The 16,758-nt window shown below is 39.4% G+C and overlaps 1 protein-coding gene across 1 annotated transcript in view; it reads left to right on the top strand.

Annotated features, from left to right (window-relative positions):
• The window catches only part of LOC124597165 (xaa-Pro aminopeptidase 1-like), a 114,853-nt gene extending 98,717 nt beyond the window's left edge, over window positions 1-16,136 (top strand). The window contains exons 9-14 of the mRNA XM_047135920.1: window positions 6,750-6,963; window positions 7,637-7,870; window positions 8,030-8,095; window positions 8,227-8,303; window positions 15,140-15,235; window positions 15,316-16,136. Coding sequence (XP_046991876.1) covers window positions 6,750-6,963; window positions 7,637-7,870; window positions 8,030-8,095; window positions 8,227-8,303; window positions 15,140-15,235; window positions 15,316-15,525 — 897 coding nt within the window. The 3' untranslated portion in view covers window positions 15,526-16,136. The remainder of the gene's footprint in view (window positions 1-6,749; window positions 6,964-7,636; window positions 7,871-8,029; window positions 8,096-8,226; window positions 8,304-15,139; window positions 15,236-15,315) is intronic.
• The last annotated feature ends 622 nt before the right edge of the window (window positions 16,137-16,758 follow it).

Raw genomic sequence — 16,758 nt, 5'->3', positions numbered from 1 at the left:
CCCTCTGTGCAGGTGAGATGTTAGGCAGTGTTTGTTTTTATTAAGTGTGAGCTGTAAGTGTCAGCCATGGGCTCTAAGTGGAAATGGTAATTGATGAAGTGAAAGCAGGAGTGAAGAAAAAGAAAGACATAGGTGCAGAGTTTTGGATTCCAGAAAGTACACTGTTGACAGTAATCAAGAGTGAAGACTACGTGATTACCAGAGGTGAAGGGACAGATTGGTAATGACAACAAAAGCCTGAGTTTCCAGATTTAGAAGAACAGTCAATTAGATGCAATAAGGTTTGTGTTAAGTAATGGGGGGTTAAAAAATTTCAGGTTATAACATGGTATTGTTTTCCAAAAAATGAGTAGAGAAAGTTCCAGTGTAGATAACAAAGTTTGTGATGGGTGGAAGTTAAAATTGCTGAGGATCCTTCAAAATTACAAACCAGATGCCTTTTTTAACGCAGATGAACTTTGACTTTTTTACAATGTCTTCCAGACAAAACTGACTTTCTGAGGAGAAAAATTAGGGGCAAGCTAAACAAAGATCATGTTACCACTCTGTTGGCAGCAAATCATCATCATCATCTTGGACAGTTTCCAGCCACTGGCTGGGTCTGTCGGGAACACAAGCCTCTCCATCGTGTTCTGTCTTTCCACCATTCCCCCTCTTCCACCTTCGTCCAGTTCTCTCCTCTTCTCGCCACACATTCCTTCACTCCCTTCACCCATCTATCTCTTGGTCTTCCTCTGGGCCTCTTCCCCTCCAGTTGCAGATCAAACATCCTCCTTGGAATTCTTCCCTCATCCATTCTCTTCATGTGTCCATACCACTGCAGTCCTGATTTTTCTATCCTGTCCTGTACTGGTTCCTCCTTTAGTCTTTCCCTCACACACACATTTCGCAATCTGTCTCGTCTTGTTACACTCAACTCAAGGGAACATGCCTTGGCAGCAAATATGACCAGAAAATAAAAACTCAAGCCACTTTATGACTGGATAACCTACGAAACTATGAATTTTTTCTGGGTGTAAGTCATTCCCTGTGGAGTATGCTGCGAACGAGAAAGCATGAATGGCTCCATAAGTATTTTCCAAATGGTTCAAGGATTTTAATATGAAAATGACACAAAAATCAAAAAGTTGTGTTGTTTGTGGACAACTGCAGTGCACGCAATGCTATCCTGCAGTTAAAATCCATGGACATACAATTTTTACCACCATCACCACATCAAAATTCCTGCCCTTGGATGATGCAATAATCAAGAACACCAAAGAGAACTAGAGGTATGAAGTGGTCTGAATGACAGTCCGCAACATTGATGATGACAAACCTGCAACTATCGGCATTTCAGGCGCTATGGGAATGCTGGACAAAGTGAGGAGAAATGTGAAAGAGCAAATGACCATCAATACTTCCCAAAAAATTTGGATTTTTTGTGACAGATGAAAATAAGCAACATGTAAAATCTTAGTTTGATTCTGACATTGGTTTATGGGAATTTTGATTAAAGTTTTTATTTTATATGGCACTTACAGTAGACGCTCCCTTTCAGTACCCTCGAGTCCAAAAGGACGAAAGTGGTGACTCATTATAACACTAATCATGTTTGTTTTGAAGATTTCATGGATGTGGACAATGATGCTGCATAGCAGCATCATTAACAGATGCTGAGACTGTTGACTCCATGAAGACAGTGAATGAAAAAGGTGGCGGCAAAATTCCTGAAGAGGAAGGGGAAGAGGGGGAGGGGGAGGTCGAAGCATCACTGCCAGTGATGGCCAGCCAGGCCAAAGCCACAGTAATCACAGACAATGAAATCAACTCACATGTGATCAAAAGTTTAAAGCAAGCAAAAATTACAGATTACTTTTAAAGCCAATGATTTCTGGAAATTTTTATGTACGTATTGTGTGTTCTTTTACCAAATTTAATTTTTTAAGGTGAAAATATTTTATTTTAAACTTAAAAATTCTTGTCTATTTCAGAAGCAGTAGAACAATATGCATAACAATCTATCTTGATTTCTTTTATATATTACCAAAACTAAACATAGGGCCACCTCATACACAAATGTGAAAATATTGCACAACAATAATAAAAAAATTCATGGGTTGTAAACTTTTTTTTCCTTTCTCAGAAACTTTGTTATGCTAAACTTTCAACACATTGAATGAATTTTGTCTTCCCTATTCGATATATCGAGGTTTGACTGTAATCAAAGTTGGCTAGATAACACCAGTAGAGTTACTGATGAGCTTAATATTTGTTTTATAAAAACAAAAACAATCCATTATTGTTAAAATTATTTAACTAGATAGACAAAAAATCTACTCACCAAGTGGCGGCAGAACACACACATTAACAACTATTGTGACTGGCACACTTCCGGAGCCAGTGGCTCCTCCTTCAGGCAGAAGGGTTGAAGGGGAAGGAAGAAGGGTGAAGGAACAGGACTGGAGAGGTCTAGGAAAAGGGGTAGATTCGGGAAAGTGCGCGGGTCAGAGGAGACTTAACACACGGGATGAGAAGGAAAGACTGATTGTTGGGGACTGCATCAGATGTGATTTGAAAACCTGAGAGCTTAAAGGTGGAAGGCAGGGTAATTGCGAGACAGAGATTACTACTAAAACATAGTGCATGAGTTTATAAGAGTGAGTAAGGTAAGTGCATTGTACGTAACAGGAGTGGGAAACGACAGTGGAAAAATAGATGAGAAAGACAATGAAAAATGTAGAAAACTACAAGATGTACAACTTTGCTTCCGCCGTTTTTTTCCCCAACATTTGATGCTTTAATGAAACAAAGTGGTTACACATGTATCATTCCAATTATTTCCCATCGCTGGCCACTACTTTCTCCCACCTTTCGGGCAGTGTATGAATTCCGCATCGAAAAAATTGTTCATCTTTTGAAGCAATCCACGAATCGATCCAATTTGTGACCTCTTCATTAGATCGGAAGTGTTGGTCAGCCACGCCATGCACCATTCGTTTAAACAGGTGATAGTCAGAGGGAGCAATGTCTGGAGAATACGGCAGGTGGGGTAGGACTTCCCATTTTAACGTTTCCAAGTATGTTTTGACCTCTTTTTCAAAGTGGGGTCACTTTATTGTGCCTCTCGCTGTATTGCAGCCATTTGTCTTTTAATGCTCTGCCCATATGCATTAACTGCATTCGATAATGAGCACTTGTGATTGTTTCACTTGGCTTTAACATCTCATAATACATGATGCTGAGCTGGTCCCAACAAATGCAGAGCATGATCTTGGAGCCATTAAATTTTGTTTGGCCGTTGATATGGAAGCATGGCTGGGATATCCCCATGATTTTTTGCATTTAGGGTTATCGTAATGAACCCATTTTTTGCCCCTGGTTACAATGGGATGCAGAAAACCCTTCCGTTTTTGCCTCTGAAGCAATTGTTCACAAACACACAAACGCCGTTCAACATCCCTTGGTTTTAGCTCACACAGGACCCAAGTTCCTTCTTTCTGAATCATGCCCATAGCCTTGAGAGAGTTGCCACCTATCGGCAAACAGCGGAAGCAAAGTTGTACACCCTGTAAAATGGAGTGAAGCAAAGAGTAGTTACAGTGAAGAAAAGCTGAGATGGAAGAAATTAACATAAATTAAGGTCAGGTGGGTGGCAAGAACCAAGGACATGTTGTAGTGCTAGTTCCCACCTGCAGACTTCTGAGAAACTGGTGTCTGGGGGGAAGAATCCAGATGTCGTGTGTGGTGAAACAGGTGCCGAGGTCACGAACATCATGTTGTAGAGCATGCTCTGCAACAGGATATTGCAAGTTGCCAGTATATACCCTCTGCCTATGCCCATTCACTGTAATTGATGATTTGGTGGTAGTCATGCTGATGCAGAAGGCTGAACAGTGTTTACATAATAGCTGGTTATGACGTGTTGTTTCACAGGTGGCTCTCCCTTTGATAGTATATGTTTTGCCAGTTACAGGGCTATTATAGGTGGTGGCGCAAGTCTTGTAATGGGGATGGTCGCAGGGGTAAGAGCCATAGGGTAGGGAGATGGGTGCAGAAGGAGCATAGGGTCTGACAAGAATATTGCAAAGATAGGGAGGGCGACGGAAAGCTATTCTAGGTGTGCTGGGCAAAATTTCAGAGAGAATGGATCTCATTTCAGGGCATGATTTTAGGAACTCATAGTCCTGTCAAAGTAGCTGATGAAGGCATTCCAGACCAGGATAATACTGTGTCACCAATGGTGTGATCCGAAGCTGTTTTGTGGAGGGATCAGTAGTACCAGGATTGGATGTGATGGCCTGGGAAATCTGTTTTTTTAACTAGGCTGGTGGCGTAATTACTTACAGTGAAGGCTGAGGTGAGAATGGTGGTGTATCGCTGTAAAGAGTCTGCATCCGAACAAATACATCTGCCTCAGATGCCAAGGCTGTATATTAGGGAATATTTGACATGGAACTAATCTTTGCTTCACTCCATTTTAGTTTTCTACATCTTTCATTTCTTTCCCATCTATTTTCACCACCCTGCCCCCTTCCCATCTCTGTTACATACAATGCACTTAGCTTTTCACTCTTATTAACTTGCGCACAATGTTTTAGTAGTAATCTCTGTCTTGCATATTACCCTGTCTTCCACCTTTAAGGGGAAGCTCAAAAAATCCACTCAAGCGATATACTATCATATGATTTCCATGCGTGAAAATCCTCAACACGAGTATTGCCCAGAGGGAGAATACAGCTGGTGCAAGTGGCAGAAACAAACAGCCCTTGGAATGGAACATGAACCGCACCCTACTCCATTGCACCCTGACGTACAGAAGGAAATTCTTCCAATATGTAAAGATTTATCAAGGGCTGAATTACTGAAGAGATGTTCAGGTGGCCACACACAAAATGTGAATGAAAGTTTTAATTCCATTATTTGGCGAATAGCTCATAAACACTTGCACTCCTGACTAAAAGTCATTGAATTGGCAATATATTTAGCGGCGGGCTTATTCCACGAAGGAAATTCATCCCTTCTGATGGTCACGAACGAGGCAGGAATTGTAATAGGCACGGAAAGCTTCAATTATGCCAAACAAATCGATAACCAGTGCATGAGCTGGAAGAATTGACGTAGCTCATTGGAATCAAAGGAAGGTCAGAAAGCATTGCTGCAAGCGTAAAACAAAGCCTGTGAGGAAGAAGGATTACTATGTGGTGCTCGAATCGCAGATTAATTGGTAAGCATTTTACATTATTGGTAACTTCCTTGAATTTCTAGTTTCCGAGAATTTATTTTTCAATCGCGTTTATCTCTAAATGACTTTTTTCACATTTGTGTGCAGCCTAACTCAAAAAGTATAGAACTGATCATTATGAAAATTGATAGTCTGATTCTTTATAAAATTACGAATTATATGAACCAACTTGTGAGAAGATATCATGCTTTTAAGGGTATTTTTCTTTGCACATTTAGAGGCAAAAATCATGAAAATCGAAGTAAATTGTTCCCACGTCTGCAAAATTTTAAATTTTCATAATTTTCACCTGCATTGAGGTTAATATTCTTAGAAAATAAGTTATTAATGTAAAATCAAAACCTTTTCCATTTCAGGTGAAAATCAGAATGACTGCACTGTACACAATTTGAGAACTTTACTCACAACCTTCAGCAGGCATCAGAGCGTATTTTTGGCTGAAATTATATATTAAGAAAAAAAAAAAAAATCACGAAAACTGTTCAAAATATGAATGAAATTATGTCAAAATTTGATTAAATTCTAATTAATTCTTCCCACCCAAAACAATCCCAAAAAATCACTGTCAAACAGCCTTCTAATGTGGTTTCCCCCCTTAAGCTCTCAGGTTTTCAAATCTCATCCAATGCAGTCCCCAACAATCAGTCTTTCCTTCTCATCCTGTACGGGAAGTCTCCCCTGACCTGCAGTTCTAGGCGACTTTCCCAAAATCTACTCCTTTTCCTAGACCTCTCCAGTCCTTTTCCTTCACCCATTTTCCTTTGACTCCGAAAGCTTGTCAATCACCGCAGTCTTTTATATGTGCATTCTGCCGCCGCTTGGTGAGTAGTTTTTTTATCTATCCAATTAAACAAAATTTGTTTTAGTTATTTCTATTGCTAAATGGACAAAGACTGGGGAGATATTGCCTTAACTGAACACGACATTTTCAGTAGTAATTTGTGAAAGTGGGGATTAGCAAAGGTTGAGGCCAGGGAGACAAAGGATATGTTGTAGGGAGAGTTCCTGCCTACACAGTTCAGAAGAGCTGGTATTGGTAGGAAGTATCTAGATGGCACAGGCTGTGAAGCAGTCATTAAAGTGAAGCAGAACATGCTGAGTGTAATGTTCTGCAACTGGGTGGTCCAGCTGCGTCTTGGTCACAGTTTGGAGGCGGCCATTCGTTGGACAGGCAGCTTGTTAGTTGTCAGGCCCATGTACAAAGCATTACAGTGGCTGCACCTTAATTAGTAGATCACATGGCTGCTTTCACAGGCAGCCCTGCCTGTGATTGGATAGGAGATGCCTGTGACAGTTCTTTTTGGCAGCAGTAGGGAAATCAACCATGAAAACCTTCCAGTAATTCTCAAACTTTGTCATTTTATGTGAGGACATAATATTAAAACTCTTGTAATCTCTGTAAACTTAGTTACCACCGCTAATTATTTCACAGCTAGTAACATGAATAAGCCCCGCTGTGATTACATACATACTAGGAAAGTTACCTTGGTAAAACTGTCTTATTAATCGTGACTGAATGTTTCAGATGAAAGATGGCTTCATTTGGGATGAACTCACTGTAGCAGAAACAGTAGACGAGTTTCGCAGGGAGCAAAAGCTGAGTCGTGGGCCTAGTTTTGCTACAATTGCAGGATTTGGTCCCAATGGAGCATTACCACACTATGAGCCAAACAACATCACTAGCCTCACAATTGATAACAGTAGCATGCTTGTGCTTGACTCTGGTGGACAATATTTAGGTAAGTGAAACCAAGTGGAAGATAATGTTTTAAAAACTTTTACTAATTTCTAAGCGACATCCATGATTTATTATTATTTAAAAAAAGATTCACATTATAACTTGCAAGTCATACATATTTGGAAACACCAATTTCTTAGCAAATGGCAATTGATGTGAGAGTACATAACCACGCAAAAAAAAAATCAAAAAGCAGGAAATGATTAAGTGGCAGCAATGATCAGAATAAATGGTGGTAACTTCTAAACTGACCAATTAATTGTCCAACAATCTATAAAAGCACTTGCTTCAGATAACAAATGCCTCTATGAGTAGCAGTGGTGATGGTAATTGTGGTGACAGAATTGTTTGGGCACCCGATGTAAAGATCTTCACCAACTATACTAAAAATCTGGTTACAAAATGACGAAAGAGCTCAAACAAGAAGATATTAAAATTCTACAGCAGATACATGTGGCTGGCTGACCCATTAAACTAAAAAGGGATGAACCAGGCTCTATAAAACATGTTAAATTTCTGAGAGTTTTGTCAGACGCAGATATGTAGGTGCAATTTGCTGTGGCTTGTAATGTAATTGCAAAGGCTTCCAAATAATGTGGCATTAAAAATTTCTTTTTGTTTACAAGACTTAAGGTACAAAGTTTTCATACTTGGCATTAATCTTTTTGTTCCAGATGGGACAACTGATGTCACACGCACTTTGCATTTTGGGGAACCCACAGACTTTCAGAAAGAAGTATACACACGTGTATTAATTGGTTCCATACAGATGGCCTCGTTGATATTTCCAGAGGATGTACAAACATCAAACATAGATGTACTTGCCCGTGCTCCTTTGTGGAAAGTTGGTCTTGATTATCAGCATGGCACAGGGCATGGAATAGGTTCTTATCTAAGTGTACATGAATGTAAGTAATAAAACAGTCCTAAAATGACTTCGTTTAAAAAGGTTTTCAATCTAAGATTATGTATCACATATGCATATTGTCATCAATCACTTTAAAAGATATTTCTTACCCCTAAGCATTTTGTGGAAGGACATAAATTGGACTAATGGTATTTTGCAGCTCCAATTATAGTAGTGTACAGCACAGGAAATGAGACATTCCAGAAGGGTCAGTTCTTCTCTAATGGCAAGTATTCCTAAAACTCTAATCTTTAATTTACTGAAACAATTTTCATTCAAATGATACGAAACAATAACAAAAGTAATATACTAAAAGCTAATTTTTAGTAAATCTATTTTCATTGAAACATCTTTCAGAACCTGGTTACTATAAGGAAGGTCACTTTGGCGTTCGTCTAGAAAACATCTTGGAAGTAGAACGAAGACAAACGGAGGTATAAAGCATTTGTGGATACCATATTCAACCTTTCATATTGCTGGTATTTTGTCAGGATATGGTGTGATTCTTACACTTACACAAAATATGTTTTTGATAAAAAGTTGAGGCACGTTATAGAAAAAAGCTGTCACATTTATATGTACATAAGTATCAAAACCATACACTTTATTATTCTGTCATTAGCATTTGAGAAATGAGGTTAAATAAAATTGTAACCATATTGAATTAAAAATTTCAACCAAGTGCAATTTTGCTTTAAATAGCTTTATTCAGAGACTCATGATGACAGGTTTCAGACTTGAAAATTCCATCTTCGGATGCCGTGGAATTTGCTTCTGTATTACATTGTACAACCAAAATTCTATATATTCTTTGGAAAATCCATGATGGAATGTAAAAATCTTACGAAAAAGGCAGTTACTACTCACCATATAGCAGAGATGCTGAGTTGCAGATAGTCAAGACAAAAAGGCTGTTAGAAAGTGACTTTTCGAGTGGATATTCATCCAGCACAGAACAGAAATTTTTAGTTTTAGTTCTGGACTCACCAAAAGACCAACATCTGCTCTTTCCTTCATAACCTCAACACTTACTGCCAAACCCAGTTCATCTCGTTCTCACCTCAACAATGCACCTTCCCAGATGTCGATCCCCAACTCTCAGATGGCTCCATAAATATGTCTGTTCATTTCGAGCACACCAACCACTAACAATACCTCCACTTTGAAAGCTGTAACCTATTCCATGTCAAAAAGAGTCTCTTCCTTACAGCCTCACCATCCATGGACACTCCATCTGCATTGGAAAGCAAGAGTTGCACAAATATACCGATAATCTTACCAGAGCCTTTATTGACAGACAATATCTTATCCAGCTCATACAAAAATCTCTCTTCCTCTGGCACCAATAAACCTGTTGACTGACAACCTTCTCTGATGTTGTTCATCCATTATCAGCCAGGCATTGAAAAGCTCAACCGTATCCTTCACCAGGATTTCGACTGCTTCTCATTGAATCTTGCGATGAGGGATATCCCACCTAAAACACCCAACATTGTGTTCTGCCGCCAACCCAACCTAAGTAATATCCTTGACCACCCCTCTTTTAGTCCGGCACCGCATGGGTCATTCCATACTGGAAGACTTGTCCCATACAACCATCTACCACCTCCAACCGCAATTGCAATCCAGTCATAGGCATTTGCCATCCTATAAAAGGCAGAGCCACATGTCAAAGCAGCCATGCTGCAACTCCTGTGCAGCATTCTAGGGCATGGTAGGTGACCAACTCTCTACTCGCATGAACAGCCACTGCCAAACAGTTGCCAACAGCAAACTTGACTATCCAGAAGCCTAACTACAACCAAAGATACTTCAATAGCTGCGTCATTACACATGCCATTTGGATATTCCCTTCCAGCACAACTTTCTCTCAACTACAAAAGTGAGAATTCTCTCTCCAGCCATATCCTGCTTTCTCACAATTCTCCTAGCCTAAAAGTCCACTAACCTGTTTCCCATTGCCTCACCTTACCTTTTTCCACACTACTCCTTCCCCAACTAGATTGTGTACTGCCTTCTCCCATCATCTTCCACCCTCCCCACCCGATCCCCATTTTCTCTCTCTTTTCCCCTTTCCCCCTCACTCAACTCCATCTTGCCCCCTCTCCATCTTTCTATATCTACCCTCTCATAACTCCTGTCATCTTCTTGTGCAGCTGCTGAGTCATATGTTTTTCCCACTCCTGCCTCACACTACCCTGCCCCCACCCCCTTGCCTTGTGTGTCCTTCCCTATCACATGCCCCCATCCGTTGGTCCAGGTAACTGCTCTCAACAAACAGCTCAGCAGTGTGTGTGTGTGTGTGTGTGTGTGTCTCCTTTCTATTACAAAAAGAGCCAAAACTCGAAAGCTACTGAACAGTACTTTCTGTCACGTGTCTCTGCACCACACATAGCCTGCTAAAGGCGAGTAGTTGCTTTCCCTTATCTTATGTTTCACTTAAGATTTAGAGTGCCATTGTTGTCATATGGTTCTTACACCAAGGTGGGTAGGATATTTTCAGATGCTTTGCCTACATATCCTTTCCTTTCGAAATTCTTTGTTAACCTGCCCCATCTACCTCTTTCTTGGATGTCCAGACACATTCCTTTCTAATACTGACGCACAATTTAGTTGGACTGCATCCACTTCACATGACCAAACTGCTTCAGTCTCACTGCTCTAAGGCTTTCCTCCATGGTCGCTTCCACTTGCAGGTCTTTCCATATGTCTTCATTTCTGATTTCATCTCTTCTTGCCCTTTGTAGAGTAAAACCAAGGAATTTTTATTTAACATATTTTTGACACGTGGAATAATCGGGTCTACTGCTGGATGTTTGTGCCGCTCTGGCACAATATTTCGGCCATGTAACTCGTTGCCTTCTTCAGGTGCTACCCGGACAAGATCCTCCAATACAGCAGTCTCTGGCACAATATTTCAGCCACGTAACTCGTTGCCTTCTTCAGGTGCTACCTGAGACTGCCGTATTGGAGGATCTTGTCCAGGTAGCACCTGAAGAAGGCAACGAGTTACATGGCCGAAATATTGTGCCAGAGCGACACAAACATTCAGCAGTAGACTCGATTATTCCACATGTCAAGATCTTGCCGGGAAATCCTGAAAAGTTATAACATATTTTTATTTGAGTTATGTGTCTGTTCATCCAGTTTAAGGTTTTCCATGGTTTCCCTAAATTGTTTACGCAAATGCCAAGATGGTTTCTTTGAAAAGGACACTGTCGATTTCCTTCTCCATCCTTCACCTGATCCAAGTATGTGCTCGACGGCCACAGTATAGAAAAAAATATATCAATTTATTGTATGACTTATGATAGATAGAATGTTAGCATTCAGTGAAGCAGGAGAAAATTTTCCACAGAAACAATAATTTATGCCACAAATGATTTTATGCCTCAAGACAGTTAATTTGAAGAACATTTGTGTACCCATTTTCAGCAGTTATCCCTTGAGCAATGAGGTTAAAGTCATTTGCAAGAAATTACTTAACTATATTTTTACAAGCATCAGACACCTTTCGCCTTTTATATCAGTGTATCAGTAGGGCTGCTGCACTCCAGAATTTTGTATAAGGATTCATTCCACAATTGTGGGTACGTTAATGTACAACTACAAAATTTATCTTTTTGAATAACTTCATAGTAAAACAGCTCTAATGATGCTTCAGCCCAAGAAGCAAAATGTCTCAGGTGATGATAAAGGAAAAATAATTACATGCTGATAAGTTGCTTAATCTCAGTAGTATATACTGTAGTTTTGATTCGTTCAGTCAAAAAAGCACTGAGAAAAAATAACTCTCATATTTGTAGGAACTGAGTGGATGCTGACTTACCTGTTTTAATAGCTGTTAATAGTTGAGAGAGAGAGAGAGAGAGAGAGAGAGAGAGAGAGAGAGAGAGAGAGATGCGGCACTGGTATTTGCTTAAGGGATTTGAGGAAACCCTGGAAAAATTCAATCTAGATGAGTTCAGTGTGTTGACTACAGTGCCACCTCACTCTGTATGGCAGGAATAGTCGTATGGCCCCACAGTGAGTGCTGTAGAGTGCTCCAGATGCAACTATCATTCTTCTGTCTTTTGATTCTGTATAAAAGCTTAACACATGGGCACTGGCTCAGTCAGGTAATTTGCTGGTCCACTCGATGGGTGAAGAAAATTCCCACTGATGTCAGGGAGAAATTCATCTGCTTTCTTGCCTATGTCTGAAGTGCCCAATTTATTTTGTCACAGTTGTAACGTGAGATCTTGTATCAATATTTTTGTAATGGCCCCTCAGTTCCAAGCATCCTTTAAACTTCAATCTGACCACCATTCTTTAAAAAATTATAGGGCTTAATGTTTCCCAATTTCCAAGTCCACAGGAATATTCCTAAAATTACCAACAATGCATCATTTGGGGTCATTTGGTCAGCACCTGTTAATCTCACTAGCACACCTCACTGCATTCTTCCCACTTGTGACACCAACTTCAGTAGTCTGTGCAAGAAAATTTGCCATAACCTGCAAAATTACTTCTTTTGAGAGACTTGATTAACTTTGTAACCTCTTCCCTGAAGTAAATCCAAAATACCGATGTAAAGTAATGGAATAATTTCTATGCTTGTCTTTTCTCACCCCCCCCCCCCCCAGCTTTAATCAACAGTTATGAAGATAGCATAACATAAGGCTGACTATGTTTATGTGAACATAACAGGTTACTCAGTTGTTGTTGTGGTCTTCAGTCATGAGACTGGTTTGATGCAGCTCTCCATGCTACTCTATCCTGTGCAAGCTTCTTCGTCTCCCAGTACCTACTGCAACCTACATCCTTCTGAATCTGCTTAGTGTATTCATCTCTTGATCTCCCTCTACAATTTTTACCCTCCACGGTGCCCTCCAATGCTAAATTTGTGATCCCTTGATGCCTCAAAACGTGTCCTACCAACTGATCCCTTCTTCTAGTCAAGTTGTGCCACAAACTTCTCTTCTCCCCAATCCTATTCAATACCTCCTCATTAGTTACGTGATCTACCCACCTTATCTTCAGCATTCTTCTGTAGCACCACATTTCGAAAGCTTCTATTCTCTTCTTGTCCAAACTAGTTATCGTCCATGTTACACTTCCATACATGGCTACACTCCATACAAATACTTTCAGAAACGACTTCCTGACACTTAAATCTATACTCGATGTTAACAAATTTCTCTTCTTCAGAAACGCTTTCCTTGCCATTGTCAGTATACATTTTATATCCTCTCTACTTCGACCATCATCAGTTATTTTGCTCCCTAAATAGCAAAACTCCTTTACTACTTTAAGTGTCTCATTTCCTAATCTAATTCCCTCAGCATCACCCGATTTAATTTGACTACATTCCATTATCCTCGTTTTGCTTTTGTTGATGTTCATCTTATATCCTCCTTTCAAGATACTGTCCATTCCGTTCAACTGCTCTTCCAAATCCTTTGCTGTCTCTGACAGAATTACAATATCATCGGCGAACCGCAAAGTTTTTACTTCTTCTCCATGAATTTTAATACCTACTCAGAATTTTTCTTTTGTTTCCTTTACTGCTTGCTCAATATACAGATTGAATAACATCGGGGAAAGGCTACAACCCTGTCTCACTCCTTTCCCAACCACTGCTTCCCTTTCATGCCCCTCGACTCTTATAACTGCCATCTGGTTTCTGTACAAATTGTAAATAGCCTTTTGCTCCCTGTATTTTACCCCTGCCACCTTCAGAACTTGAAAGAGAATATTCCAGTTAACATTGTCAAAAGCTTTCTCTAAGTCTACAAATGCTAGAAACGTAGGTTTACCTTTTCTTAATCTTTCTTCTAAGATAAGTCGTAAGGTTAGTATTGCCTCACGTGTTCCAACATTTCTACGGAATCCAAAATGATCTTCCCTGAGGTGCTCTTCTACCAGTTTTTCCATTCGTCTGTAAAGAATTCGCGTTAGTATTTTGCAGCTGTGACTTATTAAACTGATAGTTCGGTAATTTTCACATCTGTCAACACCTGCTTTCTTTGGGATTGGAATTATTATATTCTTCTTGAAGTCTGAGGGTATTTCGCCTGTCTCATACATCTTGCTCACCAGATGGTAGAGTTTTGTCATGACTGGCTCTCCCAAGGCCATCAGTAGTTCTAATAGAATGTTGTCTACTCCCGGGGCCTTGTTTCGACTCAGGTCTTTCAGTGCTCTGTCAAACTCTTCACGCAGTATCTTATCTCCCATTTCGTCTTCATCTACATCCTCTTCCATTTCCATAATATTGTCCTCAAGTACATCGCCCTTGTATAAACCCTCTATATACTCCTTCCACCTTTCTGCCTTCCCTTCTTTGCTTAGAACTGGGTTGCCATCTGAGTTCTTGATATTCATACAAATGGTTCTCTTCTCTCCAAAGGTCTCTTTAATTTTCCTGTAGGCAGTATCTATCTCACCCCTAGAGAGACAAGCCTCTACATCCTTACATTTGTCCTCTAGCCATCTCTGTTTAGCCATTTTGCACTTCCTGTCGATCTCATTTTTGAGACGTTTGTATTCCTTTTTGCCTGCTTCATTTACTGCATTTTTATATTTTCTCCTTTCATCAATTAAATTCAATATTTCTTCTGTTACCCAAGGATTTCTACTAGCCCTCGTCCTTTTACCTACTTGATCGTCTGCTGCCTTCACTACTTCATCCCTCAGAGCTACCCATTCTTCTTCTACTGTATTTCTTTCCCCCATTCCTGTCAATTGTTCCCTTATGCTCTCCCTGAAACTCTCTACAACCTCTGGTTCTTTCAGTTAATCCAGGTCCCATCTCCTTAAATTCCCATCTTTTTGCAGCTTCTTCAGTTTCAATCTGCAGTTCATAACCAATAGATTGTGGTCAGAATCCACATCTGACGCTGAAAATGTCTTACAATTTAAAACCTGGTTCCTAAATCTCTGTCTTACCATTATATAATCTATCTGATACCTTTTAGTATCTCCAGGATTCTTCCAGGTATGCAACCTTCTTTTATTACTTAATATTCTTCAGGAAATTTTTTTAAAAATTAAAATTTTATAATTTTTAAATTATCGTTTGAAGCAATGTGTTCGAAAAGTTTTTCAATCACTGTGAGTAAGTTTACTGACTTGTTTAGATATTGTGGGCCTGCCCAGTCAAGTGAAAAATGAAATATTCCTGCTTGCTCTGACTTTTTAAGTATAATTTAATTATGAAGAGTCATGTGACTTTTATAGTGTATATACTTGCAGTCTGGCATTAGTTATCTCCCATCTTATTTTCCAGCACCAATCTCACAAGACCTATTATGGGTTTAAAACTGTAACACTTGTACCATATGAACCAAAACTTATAAAGGAAGAAATGCTTACCAGCGAACAAGTAAGTCCATTCAAAATCAGGAACACACATTTTATTCATTATAACTTATTTGCTGTACTAATATGTACTTGTGTTACCAGAGGGACTGGCTGAATGAATACAACTCACAGATTCGAAGCTTAGTGGGAGCAGAACTGAAACACCAGAAGAGAATGAAGGGCTTTTATTGGATGATGTCAAAAACAGGATATGTGCCTCCATACTGTGCACGATATAACAGGGCAACAGCTTATATTCCATTATGCAAGATGTTCATTTTTTTTGCTATGTTGATATGTTGGCTCTTTTAAAACATCAGATACACATACGATGTTCACAGACCATAATAAAACAAAATAATCTGATGGTATGAGTTGCTGGAAAATCACATTTTTGAAATGCACAGAATGTGAGCAAAACTTTATTTTGGCATATTAAAATTTCAAAGCATGAAGTCATTTTTAAATGTTGTTAAGATGTCATGAATAGCCTCACCCCTGAGCAAAGGGCTTCTATTTTTTTCCTTGAAATGTGCAATGAAATATTTTTACTACTGTTATTTATTCATAGGTATATAAGCATGAAACAGTCAAAGGGTAATAAAATTTATTACAGGTACAATAAAAATGAAGAAACATTTTGGCAGTTGTAGTTGTGGATTTCAATGTTTATAAAGGTTGACAAGCAAAACTGGAACACACATCTTAATCAAAACTCCTTGGGCATCTGTCAGCTATGTTTCTGCAGATGAGACACGTTTAATGCCATCTGCTATATCCCTGTGTAGTACTACTACCACGGAAGTCACTGTGGAGGAAATGTGGTATATATGGGAAAGGTGTGTTTATACATTGTAATACGAAACTGTAACAGAAAATCATAAAATAAAAGTACATAATATGAGAAGCAATAAATTTCAGAAAGACTCAGATTGCATAACCAACTGACCCCATGAAGAAGGAACACATGATTTCAATATAGTGAAAAATACAGGTAAACTTAGCAGAGGTAGTTAGGAAAAGAAAAGTAAAAGAATTATTACAGAGACATGAAAAAGTTGAATGGAAGACAAGAGCAAGTACTAGAACTATAAGGAGGGTGTAGAATTAGTCAAGACTGGGAGAGATACGAGATGGCGGTTAAAGGAATCAAATGCACACTGCAAAGTAGGTTACAATCAGCAGAGTTCTGAAATGTTAATTTAGGGAGCAACTACCATGATGGTTTGAGTTGCTATCTACTTCCTCTACTGTGTTCCAGAACACTGCAGTGAACTCGTCTGTTGTATGAGTAGCTTCTACTAATGTGGAATATTAGAGATAGCACAAGATTTGCCACTAACAGATATGAAGTGGATAGTAGTAGGCGGAGTCCTTCTCCACACACACACACACACACACACACACACACACACACACACATTTTGAAGTTAGGACAGCAATATGTGAAATGGTGCTGAGAGGTATTTGAGAAGTGATTATTGTGCCTCAGAAGAATTCTGCCTACTCTAAATACGCCCTATGGACCCTACATAGCCTTCAGCG

This window comes from Schistocerca americana, chromosome 1, assembly GCF_021461395.2.
Source record: "Schistocerca americana isolate TAMUIC-IGC-003095 chromosome 1, iqSchAmer2.1, whole genome shotgun sequence".
NCBI lineage: Eukaryota > Metazoa > Arthropoda > Insecta > Orthoptera > Acrididae > Schistocerca > Schistocerca americana.
This window is presented reverse-complemented; position numbering and strand designations above follow the sequence as displayed.